We start from the raw sequence: 20925 nt of genomic DNA, 5'->3' as shown, positions 1-20925 counted from the left end.
AAATGTGCCCCTTACATGTAATGGACAAGACACCACTCGAGTGCCTGTATTTCTATTATGAAAAGCAGGAAAATGCAAAGGTAGACGAGGCTGGTATTGTTAAAAATGCAAAAAAAAAAAAAAAAAAAAAGACAGAGAAACCCTATACTACAGTATATACAGAAACCACAAATAACAATGCATAATATCATCCGTTGAGGAGTGATATTTCACAGCATATTGGCTGAAGTTACTTTGAGTGTCGCTGAAGGCAGTTTGGAGAATTCATCCACTGGATTTTATCCAAGCATAAACAATACAATTTTCATGCCTTTGAGAAACAAGGGAGTCTTGTTGAAAAAAGAAGAAAATAAAATTGGTGATGTCATTGCATATATTTTGTATATATTTAATTCAACTACATTCTAGATTATTCTCCATGTGTGCGTTCACACTTGTGTGCGTGTGTGTTAATTAATGTTTAAATATCCACATACTATCTCAGTCGGTGGTATTTGCACGTATCAAGATGTGTATAAACCTCTTTGATATATGAATAGTTCAGTACATTTTGCATAGCTGGGGTGGTAAGATTGTCCAGCCAAGGACCTCTTGCCTCTCCAAATGGGCCTCGTATCAAAAATATGTCTCTTGCCACTCAACCACTCACTCAGACCTTCAATGCCAACCTCTTTTAAGTTCGTTTGTAAATTGACAGAACAGCACCATAATCAAGTGCACATTGGAGTGATGTTTGTCAATGTTCATTTAGTTTCATTATTTAATTAATTAAATACACTGCTAAAGGAACCTGATATTATCTGCTCTATGTCCTATTGTTATCTGCTCTATGTCCTAAGTTACATTGCAGAGTTCTTTGTATGATCTTTTTTGGCATGCACCTACAAAACATTGTTAAGACTACAGGATATAGGATATGTGTTTTTGTTCAAGTGGTGGAATTTGACTATTTCTAAATCTGTGAATAATGCTTTTAGTACATTACTAGTGTCTTTTACTACTGTGTAGTTATGCCAAATGATGGAGCACTCATTCCATCGGTAGCTCAGCTTTGGGTCTGTTTTTTGCAATATGATATTTCAAAATATGCATATAATTAAAAAGGTTGTTTGATAGTTTTACAATCATAAATAAATTCAATAATTTTAACTGTAGTAATCATTCATCTATTGCTACCCTTTTTTGTTTCTCAGAAATATGATATGTGAATATGTTTCCGAAGTTATTAATCTGGTTGAATATGCTGCTTGATGTGGTGCTACTTTTCATGGTTTGATTTAGCCTAGCTGTTGAGACCAGAGTTTGAGAGGGATCATAACCCAGGGAAACGGAGAGTCTGGGACTATCATAGTAGCAGGTGTAACAAACCCAAATTGGGACTGATCCACAGCATGTCATCTCTCCACATTCTTGCCCCCATAGCAGTGCAGCTCTCTCTCACTGGTAACCCCCCCCCCCCCCAACCCACACACACACACACACACACACACACACACACACACACACACACACACACACACACACACACACATAATATAGCAGTCTTGGAACAGTTTCTCAATGCTACTGTACAAATGTGCCTATACATACATGCGTGTGTCTTTGTGAGTATGTGCGCACATATGTACAGTATATTTGCTTGGAGAACAGTTAAAAATAGACTTTCAGCTTTCCCGCTCGGTTGTTGCTTTTTCTCTGTCCTGGCAGACCCCCACAGACCCACATTCTTGCCAAAGAGCCAAGACGCGGCCTAGACAGGCCTTATTTCACACTGCTCCGTACGGCAGAGAAACACCACTGTGTTAGCTGGCTCTGTTCTGAAATAGTAACGGGCCGAAATGTTGCAAATAAAAACGGCTAATACAGATATTAGAAAGTATTGGATATTGAGGAGAAAATATTTGTAAGATTCAGGAGTAATTGTATTCTGTCATGCAGTATTGTAGGCTATGTGAATTTGTGTTGTCCTTGATTGCTTAATATTTAAGATGAAAATGAAGAAAATTAGATTCCACAATGTTAATTATGATAATGTGTTCTTTGAGCAATGGTGCATTATTTTGTGTTTTATTCAATGGATTATATACTGTACACACTGTTGTTAACTATGAATGTATATGTTACCAACATTCATTGTTTTCCTCCTGTGTTCCTTTCTACCATAGGATGAATTCCATCCTTTCATCGAAGCACTGCTGCCCCACGTGCGAGCGTTTGCCTACACATGGTTCAACTTGCAGGCCCGCAAGAGAAAGTACTTCAAGAAGCATGAGAAGCGCATGTCTAAGGAAGAGGAGCGCGCAGTGAAGGACGAGCTGCTCAGTGAAAAGCCTGAGGTCAAGCAGAAGTGGGCATCGCGCCTCTTGGCCAAGCTCCGCAAGGACATCCGGCCCGAGTTCCGGGAGGATTTTGTGCTCACCGTCACCGGGAAGAAGGCCCCTTGCTGTGTGCTCTCCAACCCTGACCAGAAGGGCAAGATGAGGAGGATTGACTGCCTGCGCCAGGCAGACAAAGTCTGGAGGTTGGACCTGGTCATGGTGATTTTATTCAAAGGTATTCCCCTCGAAAGTACTGACGGCGAAAGGCTGGTTAAGTCTCCACAGTGCTCGAACCCAGGGCTATGTGTGCAGCCCCATCACATTGGAGTTTCAGTAAAGGAGCTTGACCTCTACTTGGCCTACTTCGTGCATGCAGGTAAGTCCTTTTTATTGGTCAACTCCTCTAAACATGATCGCATTTCAAAGACACAGAAGTTGCAGAAATGTTGAACTCTCTCAACATGGTATCATGAAATTGAATCTGTGATAATGTTGCTCATTTAATCTGAAACAAAAACACTTGGATGGGGCTCAAGGGTCAAATTGACCTTATCATTGAGCTCAGGCCAATGCACTGGGTGTAGTTGACACCAAGAATCTATTTTTTAAGGAACACACTCAGGTCACTCACCAAATCTGCATCAACCAAGTTCAGACTAGTTCTCTGCACCTATGCAAAAGTGATTTATTTTCATTGAAGGACGTCAATTCACCTTGCCCTTACCAAACCCAGCAACATTGCTCAGCCTTTTCCCTTTTTTGTATGCAGACACAAATGTTATCTGTAGCAGACACCCATAATTTCATCAGTGGTCAATAAAGCAGTAGTCTGGGAAAAGCGGGACAACTCTGCCAAATTCCTTGCACTGGCTGGCCTCTCCCTGTTTAAGACGGGCCAGATTTTGGGGGGGGAAGTTGGCACACCGTAAGACGACCTAGTCAGTTGCCTCAAAAACACAATTATCTCCATCGTGATTGCTCAGCACGTTTTCTATTTCTGATAAATTCAACATTGGTTTTTTTGAAGATTTTTTGGTTGAATTATTTCTGTGTGCAGTAGAGAGTAGTAGCGGATACTGTTTGTGGTGGGTGAGGAAACACTCCTGAATACATTAGTAAATTGACTATTTGGTGAATTTAAAAACTTCTAAATGCTATCAGGCTTATTTCTTGATTTGTCTTCCATTAACCATTGATTTATTGCAAGGCCTTAATTAAAAAGTGATCATTCCAAATAATTGGCGTTATTTTGGTTTTCTTAATTTTTAGAGCAAAGATGCACTATTCAGTGTTTTCCCTCAGGTTTTTAAGACACTGAATGTACCTTACACATGTTCTAGAGTGTGGAAAATCTTTAAGGATACATTAATTAGATTTTGTGCTTGTCTAACTCACTCTAAGAGTAAAATCTAATGCCAATAGCCGATGAAGGAACTGGTAATTGGCAAAAGGCAGCAGGGGATCCTTCCTCCACTGACAGCAACACAAACACTCACTTTCACTCGCAAGGTCTGGAAAGATCTGTTTCACCAGGCAAACCAAGTACCTTAATTACAATCGTCTCCCCAACAAATGGTTTCACGAAAGCCTATGTGAGCCTACGTGCCAGGCAGAATGCCCCATTTTACCATCATATACTGCCACTTGCCTCTCACATTAATTCAAAGCTTTGTTCATCTATTCATACTGTATGCTTGCTATGACAGCACCTATGTAGAGAATTACCCCATACGTATTTAGTGAGGACTTATAGTGATTTTAGACAAATATCTCTAATGCTTGAAATACAGGGTTGAAGTTACTTTGTGAGAGACACGCAGTACTATTTTTCAGTCCTGTTGAAAGGGGATCCAAGAGATTTTAACTTGGGCCTGGCACAAACATAATAATCCTTTGGAGGGTTTTTGTCTGAGTAAGTGAGCAAGGCACCCTGGGCCTCACCATGAATTTCATGAGCATTTGCAGTGGCTTCTTGCAGACTACTCAAACCTCAAATATAATCTGTAGCACACACATATTTACAAAGTAACTTATTGCACTGTTGTTTTATGTACTTACTCTAGTTATTGACAAAATCTCAGGCCCATTGTTGCTAAAATGTTATCCCCACCACCCTCCCAAGCCCCAGAATGTGATGTTCTGCAAGCCTATTCATGAGTGCATAGCTCCCGCAAGCATTCTGATGACTGAAGTTCATTTTCCCCCCCCTTTTTACTCATCTCATCTGTGAATGAGGTGTCAGCGAGAAAACAAGAGGGTGAGGAAAGAAATGGAGTATCCACAGAGCATGGAGGTCTGCCTGTAGTAGAGTTATAAGTCTGCAGTTTACCCTCTCACTCTCACTCTCTCTCTCTCTCTCTCTCTCTCTCTCTCTCTCTCTCTCTCTCTCTCTCTCTCTCTCTCTCTCTCTCTCTCTCTCTCTCTCGTCGCCTCGTCCTACAGGATCAGGTTTCTTCCTGTGCCTTATTTAAAGCAGCGGAGCATTTCTAGAGCTCTGTTGATTAAAAGCCATCTTAAGAGAGGCTGACCTCATGCGCAGATGCCGAAGGTGGGGTTTTTCAGGGCAGCCTAAGTCGGTAATTAAATTCACCCCCCACTGCTGCCTGGTCAAGGGGTGGTAGAAGGGTACCTGTCTGTGCCCCCCTCCCCATGCAAACACCATCATGCCACCAAACTATTTATCAACATTAAATCTACTAGATTTTTATTATCACAGTATTGCTGTTGTTAAACTGCTCCACAAAGTCCTCCACAACTTTTTGCAGACCAGAGTTGATTTTCTTAATATCACAATTATCAACTCTGGCCTATCAATTTATTTGGTGGTTTGTTGGATTGTAAAATCTGATACGATCTCGTAAATTTCAAATAGCGATTTTTAAAAATGTTTTGTGGGGATGGGTTGTGGATAGCAGTCTATTACCAGGCTTTCCCCTGCGTTGTTTCACCCCATCACAAGCTCACATGGTGCGCCATCTTTAGGAACAATATAGTGTCAAAGGGCACCCCCCCCCTTTGACTTGGGAGCAGGCAGCGTGGACAGGGCTAATTTACGACCTCCACTCCCCACCCTGCAATGGGTGTCGCTATCACAGGAACACTCCACACGTGGGAAAGGTCATGACTTAAGATGTTAGGGTCTTGACCCCTATCTTCTAAGCATTTGACCCCTTAGATAAACATCCCCCCTCATTAGCAGTCAGTCAAGCGGAGGGAGTGCTCTGGCTTTGGAAGCCTCTTTGACCTCTTGTTAAAACAGCCCACTTTCACTGAGGCGAGTGGGGCTAGTTATAAATTAGTTGAGATTAGCCATTGACAAGCAACCGTTTGAGCTGTTTCTTTAATGAAGCTAAAAAAATAAATAAATTCAGCTGGTTGTATCACATTTATTCTAGATATATTTGGCTTTTTGAATCAGTGTTTTTTTTAAATTGTTGGTTGGTTAGCCTTTGCAGTAGTGGTTTAACAAAGTCATACAATTATGTTGCATTTAAGATAACATTTATTTACTTTAGCTAAAAGCCACTTGGCACAAAAACTTTACAATTGCACAAGCAGCAGAGTAACAGCATATGTTGCTATGAAACATTGTACATTGTATGTGGCAAGACCGATTTCTGTCTCAAGACTACAAACCAACAGGGGGGTATGTCCCCCTCAATGTTAGAAAGAGGACGATTTAGAAACTATACATACATTTGCCGCCCAAATTTCTATTCAGAATTTGTGCATTATTGTCCCCGTTAAATTTAGAATCAAACCTACACCCATGCAAACCATGCCGTCATGTCATATTTCATGCCAAGTGCAAGTAGACTGGCTCGTATTGGAAACCTGTCTCGTGGGCTGACTGGTCTAATAATTCAAATGGGATAGTCACTCTTGGTAAAGATTCAGGGTCTTTGATGCACACCTTGATTGCCAAATCAAGATAATGGGCACTTAGGAATCCAATCACCCAATGTGTTTTCCCTTTTAATGGAGAGGCAGAGTTTGTGTGAGGTAGGGAGTGTTTGAAATGGTGTGGTGGACGCTAGACGGTGAGGGCCTCACACAGTGCACTAGCGTCTGTATGATCGTTATCACCCTCAGGACCTGATAAGCACTCCACCTGACTGGCTGCTGGAGACACACCGGGTAGGAGAGTAGGAAGAAAAGACAAGGGGTTTGTGGTCCTGTGACTAAGTGCAAGACACTGGGTGAGGTTCCGTGGTGTGTCAGTTATTTTAGACCAATGATGAAAAATTACCCAAAGAACATGGGCAACAGTGACACAAAACTGCACAAAATGATTGTCAATCTCTCATAGCGCACCTTTTCTGCAGTTGAGAAAGCAGCATAGTTGATCAGTGTGGAGGAATGAGGTTCCTAATGTAAATGAACATAAATTCACCCTCCGTTTTTGACCTTACCTTTACCCTACCTTTCCACCTCACTTTTTGTTCTGCTGTACGCAATACAATTGAAGGATATCACTGGTTAGAGATAACAACATGCCACTGAGTGGACCTATGTGAACATTTCCAGGGCCGCTGTTAGATATTTATACTTACCTTATATGACCCCGCTGGTAGAGAAGAACAAACAGTTTGTGTGTGTTGAATGTCTGTAAAGACCTCTGATCTATTTATCTCTGAGCTCTTAAAGAGATTTGGGCTGTGTCTCTCTAAACTTGTTAGCTTTGACGATACATCCTCAAGGCACTGTAACTTTTAAGTTCTGATAAAAAGTAAAGACTCAATCCATTCTATTTTACTACCCGGGAGCAGTGACTGTTTACATGGATAGGTTTGGGCTAAATCTCCTCAGGTTGGTTAAGAACAGTGCCTTCCATGTAACACACATACACACACACTCTAGTTTGCTGACATCTAGACTGTCAGCCACAACTGTAAACTGAGGTGGGAAGAGAGGGAAGAGACACAAGCCGTTCCTTTGTAACGGTGCAAACACAAAGATGGCGGTTTTGTTGTAGCCCAGGGGGTTTCGCTGAGAGTAACAAAATCTGCCAATATCTACATGCTGACTTTTGGCTTGTCTCATGTTTCAGACGTTTTATATTTCCCTTCCCTTCCAGAGGCTGAGAAATAACAATAATTTCGAGCTATTTAAGGCGATTGTGGGATTAACCACAGCCTTTGTTGTGGTTACTGCAGTACACATTGTGGGTTGGGACCCCCCCACACCCCCCACCCACTCATTCAGCCCTGTTTTGCCCCCCCCCCCCCAACTGCCAGAGAAATGACTACAACAATGACTATGTCACCACACTCTCTTTCATAAGTACATTAGTACACGCGCACACACCCACACGCACACACACACACACACACACACACACACACACACACACACACACACACACACACACACACACAGTACCATTCATTGTAATTGAGGTTGAGGCCCATTCATAAAAATGCCTCATTGTCAAGTGTTTGATATCAACGCGTAATAGCACATTTCTGTGGCTGCTGCCATGTAGATGACCGACTAGAGAAAATCCCGAAGCTGGCACACAGCCCTCAGTGCCAAAGGACTAACCCGCCTGGGATCAGATGATCTGTCACTATGCACTGTCTTTTTAATATCAGTGGATATGACCTTCTGTTGAACCGTTTGTGCTGTGGTTCTATTGGATTAAACAAAGCAGATCAAGGTTCTCAGATGGGGGAAACACTGTAAGATTTTTGTCGAACAACAGTGTATTCCTCCCTCTGTGGGTAAATATCATCTCATAAACCTGAATGCGCAGCAAATTCAGGTAATCCGTTTAAAGTGTCATTGTCAACGCTGAGCTCTCCCCCGGAATCCTTAAAATGTACAGATTTGGAACATATTTTCTGATTCCAGACAAGGGTTTTAGGCATCAGCGATCCCCAAAACAAAAAAAACCCAAAAGTAAACGTGTACCCTTTGTTGTCTTGACCATTTTGAGGACACCTCCTATTTCTCTGCCTTTGTCAATTTCTTTGTTTCATTATTTTTTGTTGGAACAAAATGCTTTCTTGTCCAAACACTAGCCGGCACATTTCAGAGCAGGCAATACACAATTTTCCAATACCTTAATACCTCTCCATAGATGAAGCATACATTAGATTAGTGCCATTCTAAACCTCATATTCTGAATGTAGATTTTTGAGAACACCAAGCCAGGTTTGAACAGTGTTGCTCAGTATACGTAGCAACTAGCGAGCGTTGGTCTAGCATGTGGGTAAAGTGGGCACCTAGATGCGTTGGGGCTCTGAGCGCTGCTCCTCCTCAGTGTGGCATAGCAGCGCCAGGCGGACAAAGGGGGGATTGGCACTGGTTGAAGTTGGGGGCTAATTAATTCTGCATTAATACCCCAGTCAACCCAGGAAGTCCCCCAGCAGCTAGCAGAAGAGAGGGGTGACAGAGATGTGTGTGTGCCAAGCTGTCTAAAGCTTGCCATTTGTCTTTTCTTTTTTGAAGGGATCCTGTGGTTGTCCATGAGATAGATTGACAATAATCTGTGGGCCTCCATTTTGTAGGACTGATAGGACATTGTTTTTCAGATATTTGACATGTTACCCACGCATGTTTCTCTCTTGCATGTTGGATATTTGCTTGATATATGCTTACCTATTCAGTATCTATTAAAATGTTGGCTGTATTTGTTGCTCACGCCAGCTCCAAAGGAGTTAAAGTCTAGCGAACTGAAATGAGTGGAACCATAGCTATCCCAAACGTCTCCATTCAGGACTTATACACGGGTACTAGACGTCTCTTCCCTGTTTCAGAACAGCAGCTTTGGCTAACTTCTGAGAATGGCCCCTTTGTACCCACACGCCATTCAACAAGAGTCCCATTGTCTTAGCTCCCCGCTAGCCGCAGCACTAGTCATTGCTCAGTCTTTATTGTGTGTGCACTTTGATTGTATTAGGACTTGATGAGGACTTCATTTGAATGGTGGGGCAGACAGCTCATGTGCTGTACGGGCCTGAGATGGGGAAACTGTGCTAATCATCTAATTACCAGCTAGGACATTTTTTCTGTCCTTTTTTTTGTACATTGAACGAACGAACCATACGCCCAGCAGAGAGGTAGAAACAAGCCATTCTTCTCACCGTTGGCCTCAGAACATTCCACTTGTCGTCCTGCACGTTGATTTGCCATACCACGTGACAGCCGCATGTCAGTGGTGCGAGTATGCTTTGAAACGTGTACACACACACACACACACACACACACACACACACACACACACACACACACACACACTGCAGACGATTGAGAGGGGAGGAACAGGGGAAAGAAAGGGACAAAAAGGGACAGGGCCTGCAATGTGTGTGCACCCGAGCTCAGGATGGACTGTGTTTAAATGTCAGCTCCTTCCCCCGTCTTTGTTGAGGGAGCTGCAAGAATGTGCTGTTGTGGACTGTGATTTGTGCCAGTCAGTAGTAAAATAGAGTAACTGTCTTTATAGAGGGGATCTTAGCAACTGAGAGGCTCCTCTCTCCTGCGCCACTCTGAGCCTTTTCTCACTCCGGCCTCTAGTTACCAAGTCAGTGCCGCTTGACGCATGCCAACTCAAAATGGAGTCTGGCTGGACCCACACGCCGGTCCTATGGGCCGACAGATTTGTTTGAAATTTGTTTCTCTTACACGAGATACAGTTAAAAGAAACATGCATATGCTTTATACAGTTGGGAGGCGATATCGGTCAGTCAGCAAAATACATGGCAGTCCAACAAAAGGTACAAGACTGAGGGGCCGTAGTCCATCGCTACATGTCCAGTTGGTGAAGATTGGGGGGGTGAACGTACAGTCAGGGGGCAGATTAACTAAATTAGCACCGGTAGACAACAGAGGAAGTTGTAGGGGAAAACTAAATTTGAGCGTTACCAAATGTATTCCTACAATTGAGTTTTTTACTGTCCGTGGCTGTGGGTGGGTATTGTGCTGTACATGATCTTGAAAGGTTGAGCTCTGTGCCAAGACAAGAGCCAAGGCCCTGTCTGTGATCCACAGACGCTTCACCATTGTGTGCTGAAGCCATTCGGGACTGGAGTATAAAAGACCGTGCAGACATGAAACGGGACAGCTGCAACCGTCTGCAGGGGAAAGTTGCTACAGATGGTGAAAGAAGTGAAAAATAAACTACCGTATGGCTGGTGAAATATAAAGGAAAGACTAGGGCTTTGCTGATCTAGTTCTTCTTGCGTGTGTGTGTGTTCATTTTGGTGTCTGTTTATATGTGAGTGATCACTGTAGTTTTAGTTGTGTTATAGAGAATGTTTCCGGAATTGCTACCCTGTACTGCTGAGTTTACTTTCAGTTAAAGAAAGATGTATGTGGTCTCTTGTCAAAATGTACTAATATTCACAGTAGTTTATATATGATGTCACCTATATTCATTTGAATTATCATAATTTTAGCTGATGATGATTGATGAAAGTGAAGGATTAAGGCTGTTGGGGGTGTTATTGAGTCTTTAGCAAGTGTGTGTGTGTGTGTGTGTGTGTGTGTCGAGGTGTCTAGTTGTCTCTCTCTGCTACTCTGTAGTTAAGAATGGAGGTCAGGCCAACCGTCTGCCTCTGGGCCTGCAGTCCCAGGGTCCCCCTCCTCGCCCTGCGGTGATTAAACCGTGAGTGAGTGACCTGTTCCTCCTCGTGATGTACCGGCAAGAAGCGGCAGATCCATCTCCCTCTTTTTATACAGGGGAAGTATGAATCTGAAACACTGGGGCTAGTGTTTCAATCCCTCCCCATCCCCCCTCTTCTCCCCCAAACAACTGCAGTTCGGTTGCAGATAAACTGTGGTGATAAAGAAATGGAGGGTTGTGATTGGTTGTGGGGAAAAAAAGGAAAACACAGGAAAATCTAGAATTCAGACCTAATTGCGAGTGATGAGGATGGTAATCATAAGGTTGACGAAGCGCCTGGGTTTTGCCTGCGAGTTAAGCAGCAGCGCCGGGGTTTGAAAGGAAGCCATCCCAAGGCCCCAGAGTGCCGGAGAAGGGGTGAACGCTGTGCATATTTTAAGGAAAACTGTCCGGCGCTTTGGACAGCGTCCAAGAGGTGAAGCATACAAAGGGCCCATTTTGTAACGAGGCTGTGGCATTGCAAACACACTCACATTTCTTTTTTGTTTTTTTTGTTTTTTATTTTGTGTGTGTGCATGTCTTTGCGCTCATATTGTCAGATGTTAGTTTTTAATTATTGACAAGTGAAGGGTTGAGGGGGGGCAAGGCTAAGTGTGGAGTCGACTTTGAATTATTGAACTATTTCTCCCCGGCCCTTTGCCCTCAGTCCCTCCATCTGTGTGTGGAGCAGGGAAATATAAATAAATAAGTAAATAAGGATAATAAGGCTGTGGCGCGCGTGCGGCGTGCCAAGCCACAAGGCCCTGGCACACACTGAATTCCGCCTTATTTATTTCAGCGGCGAGGACGGGCACTCCTTCAAGAAAACATGGAGCATCAACCCAACACATTAGCAATTACGCACTGCTGGCCTGCATTGGGGAGTAAACGTAAACATCGCCGCTCTGGCATGCAGGGTCAAAACAAGAGCTTGGGAGACACTTGATGCTCTAGTGGCCTAACAAAAAAAAAAGATATCGGAAAAGAAAAGCAGGCATTGGGAAGATGGATATTTTACCCAATTCCTGAAGTTCTTCATAGCTTCATAGGAGAAGTCGTGGAGGAGGAAGAGGAGGTAGTGTCAAGGGTTTTGTATTGCAGTGGTCTAATGAGGACTGTGGTACGAATTACAGAGGGGCTCATGGGGGCGGAGGGCTTTGGCTCCCACATAACAAATCAGGGTCCCCCCATGAGAATTGACTATCAATTGCACCCTTTGGAGGACCCTATGTGAAATCATGACCCAGACTTCTCTCTTCCCTTTACATCCTCCAGCACCTTGATTTCAAACAAAGGGAGACATGAATGAGGGGACATAAAGGGAGAATACCCCTCCCCAGGTCTGCTGTTCTAGAAGAAGAATCCTCATAGTGCGTTTTTGGTCATTGATACGGCACCTTTTATGAGGTAACCGTGTGTGAGTGAGTGTGTGTGTACACTTTTGCAGGATAGTCGGCTTGTCAGTTTTGTTTGATCGGTATGTCTGACACAAATGCTTCTCGACAGCAGTCATCACGGCCTCATTTATTCCTGGACTTCAACCACAAAAACAGTTTGCAGAGAGGAGACAAAAGCACGACTTGATTAGCTGTGAACCTCCTGGGAACAAGGGGCTGGGTGACCAAGATAATTTGTTAAAATTTCTAACAAAAAAAGGAGAAACTCCTCCGCCCACCCATCCCCTGTTTCCTGTTTCCATCATGAAGACCAACCTGAAATCAAACTGATAGAGAGTGCCGGGGCCTCCCTCTAGTAATGGAAGCTCATGTTACTTCACACCATCGAGGTGTCTGCCCCCGGAGAACTCCTATCGTGAAATACTGAATATTTTGGAGAGATTCCTTTTGTTTGGGGTAGGGGGTTATGGCGACCAGCAGTGGCGCCAGCAGAAGTAGTGTTGTTGTAGACAGAGCAAGACTGGGCGCACCCCTGCGGGCTAAAGCAATGCACGCAGCCGGCAGAATAAAGTGGGGGGGGGGGGGGGGGGGGGGGGGGGGGGGGGGCTGGGGGCTGTTTGAGTTTCTATTCAGGCAAGTAAGGGTATGACCATGAGGGCTAACCTCATTTTAGTTGCTGTTACTGTCACAACTATGACCATTTCAATGTGGGTTTATTTTTATTAGGCAGGCTCAAGTTTGTATATGATGTCTTTGCAGAGCTTATCGAATGGTTAACCATGCTTGCTCCTAAACAAGCCTACCTGGGTGTCCTCCTCAAAACTGGAGGCAGTCAATATTCTCCTGAAACTCAATATTCTCCTGAAACTCCAAAAAAAAAAGTCTGCTGTGTCTCAAAAGCCAAATAGTTTCCCTGGCCCTCACCCCCAGTGGGTGCAGAAAACAAGTGGCATCCGACCCCCCCCACCTCAGCCCACCACTGTGCAGTGCAGAGAGAGGGTGGAGGGTATGGTTCAAAGTCAGATATACTGAGATAAGGCATCAATCAATCATAGCAACTCTGCCGTGTGACCAGACCAACTGCTCTGCTCTGTGACCAGGCAGGCAAAAGTTAGTGCTTCTCTCTCTCTCTCCACTCCCTCTCTTCTCTCACTCCCACCATATCAATCTACCCCCGTCTCCATCTCTCTCTCTCTCTCTCTCTCTCTCTCCGCTTCCCCTCTGTCACTCTCTCCCTCTCTCTCTCTCTCTCTCTCTCTGCATGGTACAGGTGGGATAGTTGTCTGGTTATTGAGAGCTATTTTCTGTTGATGTCCTTCTGCAGAACCCTGTTGGAGAGGAGAGGCCCAGAGGGGGCTGCCCTATCCCTCATCTCACACCACAAACAAGACCACTTGCTGCCATTGAAACCTTTGCATTTTGGCAAAACATATATGGACTTATTGTAGTACAGTGGCTTAGTTTGGACATCAGGGGAGGTTGGTGGAGGTAGAAATCGGAGGGCAGGCTCATTGTAATGCATGAAATGGAATGAGGAATGGTATCCTGTCCTACCGATTTCTTCCTCCATCAGCCTTCTCTGTTGAAGACCTACTGTAGTACTGGTTGTATGACAGACAGAGTAGAGTAGCTGGATAGTGTCCCCTCTACGGGACGGTGAACACACACACACGCACACAGCTCTGTTTCTCTTTTAGTCTCAGGGAATCTTCAGCCCCCCACTCTGCGGCTTCCTGCTAATTAAATTCCTGCGCTGTCCATTAGACGAATAGAGTGAGCGGACTGCTGACTCAACACAGGTAGGGCAGCCCGCTGTAATGGCTGGGAGAGCTCAAGTGCCCAAGCAATTCATTTGGCCCCCCATTTTACACATCCCTGGGTCACCACATGCTTTCAAGGGTGCAGAGAGGAGAGAGAGAGAGAGAGAGGGCGGGCTGGGGGGAGGCATATAAGCTAATACCCTCAAAATGCTTGACACTCCACAAGGCTGTGTCCTCTAAAATGTACTGACGTGCCCTATCTCTACACAAGCGTCTTAGTCGTCTCTCTGTGTTGCTGGAGATGGGAGTCAATATCGCTGCAGTTTTTCAATTACTTATAGACTGAAGGAGGGGAATTTCACTGAAATCATCCCAGCACTTGATGTCTGAAATATGTGTAGACATTTATCTTCTGAAATGTATCGGTGCATCAGAATAATCTTTATTTTTAGTCATGTCTGCGCTGTAGACATTATTTATGAAGTTATGGCTTGAGAAGCATTCGTTAAAGTGGTTCGGTTTTCGTCTCTCTTGAGCCAGTAGCATCCCACCTTGTTTCCCAGGGGGTTGCCACAGTATGCAAGACACAGCAAGTATTGTTTAGAATTTGACAGCCAATAAACAATGAAGAATTTATACCTCTGCTGCAGCTCAGCCAGTGCGGATAGGAGTATAGCGCCTCTCACTCTGTACAGACTGACTGACTGTTCATTCCTCTCTGTGTTCTCACAGGAAATATAGCAGTGACAGATATCTTTGTCGTCTGTGTCTGGGGTTGGAATCCCAGACGTATTGATAATCCCATGTGGAGATTAACTGAGTACATATTCAGAGGTGGCTTTGAGGACCAGCACTACTAAAATATATTTGAATATTAGGTAATGCAACAGATTTTAATTGTGCAGAACCGTTGATTATTTGTCTTTCACATAGACTTATCTTGTTATGGTTTCCAAAAGGTTCCCATCATTGTTGGGAAACTCGTCTTAAAGAGAAACGGCCTCTGGTGATTCCTCTGGGGCCATGTTAACAGCCGCCCCATTATGTGTGAACACACATCTAGAGAACAAGAGGAGCTCCTTGAAATCCCTCAGACCCCGAGGCTGTACCCTCGAAGAGTTAACCCCCCCAAACCCCCCGACCAACACTGCCTGAGCAGACGTAGAACAAACAAGAAATTAGAAAAAACAACAACAACAAAACATCCAGTTTGCCTCCTCTTCTCTCTCATTAGCATCTGAATCGCTATTCATCCATTTAGAGGGGTTTCCATCAGAACCTCATGAGCACCCAGTTTCATGCAGCTCCACATAGGAAAGATACTTCATCCAAAGAGCCATATTTTATCTACCAACAACTGTCCATACAACCAAATAAAATTGTCAAACTAATCGTGAATTCAATATGCAGTCGCGTCTAAGATGAGGTATAACAGCGGATGGAGGGAGGGTGGATGATGAAATGATGCATGAGGGAGGGCGGAGGGGTGAACATGGAGGCAAGGGGTGCAGCTGGCTCATACAGGCACCCCCATTCCCACACTCCCCATTCCAATGGGGCTGGTTTGTACTGGTATAGTCCCTAATTCACCATTTGCCTAATTAACATCTCATCTGCATAACTTGTTGCAACACCCCCCACCCCCGTTCCCCTTGTCCCTCTCTGAAACAATGCCGACCCACTGAAGAGACTTAATCCTAAAGCGTCTCTGGTTAAGATAAAAGCCATCCTGCGCTTTAACGACTCGCCTTTCTTGTCAGCAATTAAAACTCCTTTGGGCTTTTCTCACCCACGGTTAAGGTGGGACCAGGGGCTTAAATATATACTGTAGATATGGTACTGTGGCTCTAGTATGTGTTATTGAGGTCATAATGATATTGATTGTGTTGAATTCTGTAGAAAATCGGAAGCCCAAATCCTTTATTACCCTAACCTCAATCGAGCGTTTTGTGTTGGATCATATCTAACTTTATTGCTTAAGTTTGCAAATAGTTTTTTAAAGGGCTATTTTGAGCCTGGGTCACCATAGCAGACCATTTGAAAATGAAAAAAAATAGTTTTATAGATCTCCTGCAGGCCATTTTGCAGAAGTTGGGGGCTTTAGGTCATGTGAAACAACTCAGAATGCAAAAAAGGTTGGTTTCTCACTGGTTTCTCTTTTGAGTCTACAACAAGCGCAATTCACAATGTCAACTTAATTGTTGTTACATTAAAGTTGGGCTAACGAGAGAAAATATACTGTAGCACTGCCTGTATCAGTCTCTCTCCTCCCCATACGCAACATTTGAGCGGGCCGGGTTGGGACTGTGAGAAAACTATGCAGCCTAGAAGTGGTTTTGTGCTCTCTCCTGGAGATGGAAACCAGATGTTTGAGCGCCGGGGTTTTGTTGGCATGCTGTCATATCCCTGTGTTGATGCGACAGGACCACAGTGATTGTGCCTGTGCTCACGGAGCCCAAGGTCACAACCCAATTCACGCTTCTCTCTCTCTCTCTCTCTCTCTCTCTCTCTCCCCCCCCCCCCCCCCTCTCTCTCTCTCCCTCTCTCTCCTAACATCTACTAAAGACAGAGAGGTCTGTTGAAAGCACCTTCAGGTGGACATCACCTCCATCTCCAGCTTTTATTTCAAGGTGTTACAATAGACACAGTTATGTAGCCATAAAGGCTTTCTGAACAGCCCTGTAGGTTCTTCCTATGCATGTGTTCACTCGAACAGGGAATGACATGGTCACAGACCCAGCTCTTAACATTGGTTGTTTATGATCTTGTTGATTGCAGATAACATTCTTCGCTAAGCTAGCAGCATTGTGCTGCACTTGAGCTGCATGCGGGCAGAGCTCAGATTGTTAGCCGCGGAAAACCCAAATACACTTGTTCCTGGGGTTTATTTGAGAACGCTACCCAAAACTCCAGATGCTTGAGGTTTTGGAAATGAGAGGGAGATGAGTGTGGAGGTTTAGCTGTGCAGGGCTGCGTTTGTGTAGTGAGGCCTGCTCTGCAGCTGCTCGCCTCCACCACCACCATGATGTGCCTTGCTGTGCCACCACAAACAAACTACAGACAAGTGCTGTGACCATGCACTCTCCCTTTCTCCTAGCTCCTTCTTTGTCTTCATACCTTTCTTTCTCCTCCCTTCCCCTCACCATTTCTTCTCTCTCACCTCTTTCTCTCTCTCTCTCTCTCTCTCTCTCTCTCTCTCTCTCTCTCTCTCTCTCTCTCTCTCTCTCTCTCTCCTTCCTTTGCTAGGGTGATTCAGCATGCAGCAGAGAGAGCAGTGAGGAGCTCAGGGAGGAGGGAGGCCAGAAAGAGAGAAAGTGATATTTCTATTTTGTGGGCCTGCCCAGCGCTGAGAGGAGCTGAAATGACAGGCTTTGGGGTGTATTATTACCCCTGTAGTGCGCCGCCCTCCCCTCTCCTCCCCGGCCCAAATGCTCTCTCACTGCAGAGAGGGAGAGAGAGCAGGATAATTTGTGTGGCCGCGGCGAAACCTGCTCTCCCCTGACCCGCATAAGTCATACCAGCAAGAAGCTTTTTTTGTTTGCTTTTCTGTGTGGAGTGTTGAATCTCTCTTATTCCTTTTGCATACTTTCCTGGCAGAACAACAAGTTATCTGCTCTCCTCTCCTCTCCTCTCCTCTCCTCTCCGTTCCTCTCCTCTCCTCTCCTCTCCTCTCCTCTCCGTTCCTCTCCTCTCCTCTCCTCTCCGTTCTTCTCCTCTCCTCTCCTCTCCTCTCCTCTCCTCTCTCTTGTTTGTGTGAAGGTGTGACCACCACTAAGCTCCTGTGTCAGCATTAGTAGCAGCAGCATCGTCATTCTCTGGGTTCCAAGGGCTTTTGAGGGAGACGGTTTAGGTGCCACAGGAGCAATTAGCCGCAGGCTCTATTAAATAGCCCCCCCCACCCCCCTTACGCACACACACTGCACTTAAATCACAGCATAGACAGCATCTTTAAAGTGGTAGCCCCCTCCCTCCCTCCCGCCTGCCTGCCTGCCTGCCCCCTCCCCAGTCAACTCAGGCCTGTTGCACTGTGGTCAAACCAGACCCCAGTCTAGAAGAAGAATGTGTTTTAAGGCGTTTGCAATAATCTGAGTTCTGCAGTAATGAATGTAAAACCTAATTCTCTAAATTCTTCTTAAAGACTCTAAGGAGAAAGAGCGTGGATTTTCAACATGGTTTTGATTAGAGTGGAAGGGCCTCTCTCTCCCTCTCTGAGGGAACGCAGGTCCATTCAGAGAAATCAATGGTATGATGGAGCAGATGCGTAATGTGAATTCATGTATTCAGTTATCAGAACAGCATGAGGCATTGATCTGTTTATGCTTATTTCTGTTGGGTGAATACGTACACACACACACACACACTCACACTCACACTCACACTCACACTCACACTCACACTCACACTCACACACACACACACACACACACACACACTGTATGGGCCAGGAATGCTCACCATACAGTGGACTGGCATTGCTCTTTGTTAATAACTATAGCAAAGGTTAACATCAGTATTTTGAGAATTATTATTATTATTATTTATTTTTTTAACATCAGATTTGGAGAATTATTGATGTCAAAGTTGGTAAATGTGAAAAGACTATCTTTGTTTTTACATTTCATTCTGTTCAATACATCCTCTGTGGCTCAGTTGGTAAAGCATGGCGCTAACAACGCTTAGATTGTGGGTTTGATTCCTGCTCAATGTACTCAATGCAATGTAAGTCGCTTTGGATAAAAGCGTCAGCTAAATGGCATATATATATATTGTTGCTAGACAACTTCATAAACTACTAAACTAACTACATACTGTACACACGTAGACACACACACACACACACACACACACACACACACACACACAAAGAGCACACTACCACTAGACTAGTGAGTGTGCAGTGTCTGCATTCAAACCCTTGGCTTGTGTACTGTAGCCTGCCTGACTTGTGTGGCAGCCTGATTAATACTGCACATTGTTCCAGCAATCCTGTTTCCGAGTGCGTTCGCCTGAGCCAAATGCAGTTTTTTCCATTTTACAGATTGCCTCATTGTAAATAACTTAATTGACCCCATTAAGCATTCTCTTGAACGGCCGTGTTTGAATTCACAGCCACGTCGAGGAGGGGGGGAAAAAAACGACAGCCGTTAGAAACAAACAAAAAAATACACAGCCAAATAAAGCAGGGGGAAATTATTTGAGGCGAATAGAATTTGTGTCATGTCACAATATTGGGCTCCCCCGTGTGTCTGCATGTCTGAGGTATCCTGTGTGGTAATTAACAGTGAGTGGGGAGATGGAGTGGGGCTGGAAGGCCTGGAGAGTGAACAATGGCACAGCTCCTGCCCAGAGAGAGAGAGCGAGAGAGGAATGGAGACAGCGGGAAAGAGACAGGAAAAAAGAGGGTGATATTGGCATAGGAATAGGCAGAGAAAGGTTGAGATGGAAAGAGAAAGAGAGAAGAAAGATGGAGGGAGAAGGAGATGGAAAGGGAGAAAGATGATATAGATAGGCGGGTACAAGCCAGTACCCCTGCTCCTCACTATAATTGCGCCAACCAACCAGGCTTGACCACACTAACACAGCGCCACATAACACAGAACCACGAGGGCACCAGCGCATGCTCAGTAGTGGTGGCATTGTAGGAGCGCTAGAGAGCGAGAGAGAAAGAGAGTGTGAGAGAGAGAGGGATGCCTCTTGTTTTCACAGGGGTAAGATTAATTTTTTGCTTTCGGATAAATAAAAAAAAATAGAAAGAGAGCAAGGTCTTCCTCCCGAGTCCTCGCTATTTGCTCTGGAAAACAGCAAATGATCTCCCTCTCTCTCTTTCTCCCTCTCCCCGTCCGTCCGTTCCCCCTGCGCTGCGCGGCACATGATATTTAATCCGTCATCTTTGTTTTCAACAAACACAGTGCAAGCTGTTGCTGGCGGAGGCCGCGAGGCTCGGGGCCCATCTGGAAAGCGGGCCGTGTGCTGGGGAATTAGAGGGGGAATTTAAGTAGGGGTTTGCGCAGGGAGCGGCTGATAACGGACGTGCACGGAGCCCGGCCTCGCCGCGGTCCCTTGTCCTGTCTGTTTGCCTTCTCCTCCTCCGCCACGGCTACTGCTGCTTCTTCACCCTAATCTGCCCATGCATAATTGATGCCCGGCGGACGGTACACAAGGGGGCCCGCCTTTTGTTGTTGTTGTTGTTTTGTTTGTCGGCCATGGACGTGGCTACCCGCGTTAATGCTGGGGCTTTTTAAAAAGACCTGATGAAAACGGATGGGGAAAGTCCAGGAGTCCCCACCAACCCCTCTTCATCTTTTCTTCCTCCTCCTCCTCCGTGTGTGTGTGTGTGTGTGTGTGTGTGTGTGTGTGTGTGTGTGTGTGTGTGTGTGTGTGTGTGTGTGTGTGTGTGTGTGTGTGTGTGTGTGTGTGTGTGTGTGTGTGTGTGTGTGTGTGTGTGTGTGTGAGAGGGAAAACCCAGCCTGCCTCTACGTCCAGCCCGTGAGATTGATCGGATGGGGATTGGGTTTCTGACTCTCATGGTCTCTCTCTCTCTCTCTAACCCTCTCTCTTCAACCGCTGTTTCTCAAGCAGTAGTCATGCGCACACACAAACTACGTCCATGATGCTTTGTGGCACATATTCATCCTTCCTTATCTATATCCAGCGGATTAGGAAGACATAAACACATTTGTATATCTGTTGATGGCGGGGGTATTTTAGAGAGGCCAGGGCTTACTTGATTGAAAGGATTACATTTTGAATTGATTGAAAATGAAACAAAACTGATTGCGTCTCTGAAGCCCCACTGAGTTCAAATAAAGCCCAAGCCCTGTTCGCACCATAAGTGCCCTAATCAG

General features: G+C 45.0%; 1 protein-coding gene across 4 annotated transcripts in view; it reads left to right on the top strand.

Annotated features, from left to right (window-relative positions):
• Positions 1 to 20925, top strand: part of nfia (nuclear factor I/A) — a 105692-nt gene that overhangs the window by 7003 nt on the left and 77764 nt on the right. For all 4 annotated transcript variants that reach the window (XM_083671294.1, XM_083671295.1, XM_083671293.1 and 1 more), the window contains exon 2: positions 2166 to 2694. In XM_083671294.1, the coding sequence (XP_083527420.1) occupies positions 2166 to 2694 (529 nt within the window). The remainder of the gene's footprint in view (positions 1 to 2165; positions 2695 to 20925) is intronic.

The sequence above is a fragment of the Argentina silus genome (assembly GCF_951799395.1).
Source record: "Argentina silus genome assembly, chromosome: 6".
NCBI lineage: Eukaryota > Metazoa > Chordata > Actinopteri > Argentiniformes > Argentinidae > Argentina > Argentina silus.
The sequence above is the reverse complement of the archived record's forward strand: the minus strand, read 5'-3'. Positions and strand labels throughout refer to the sequence as shown.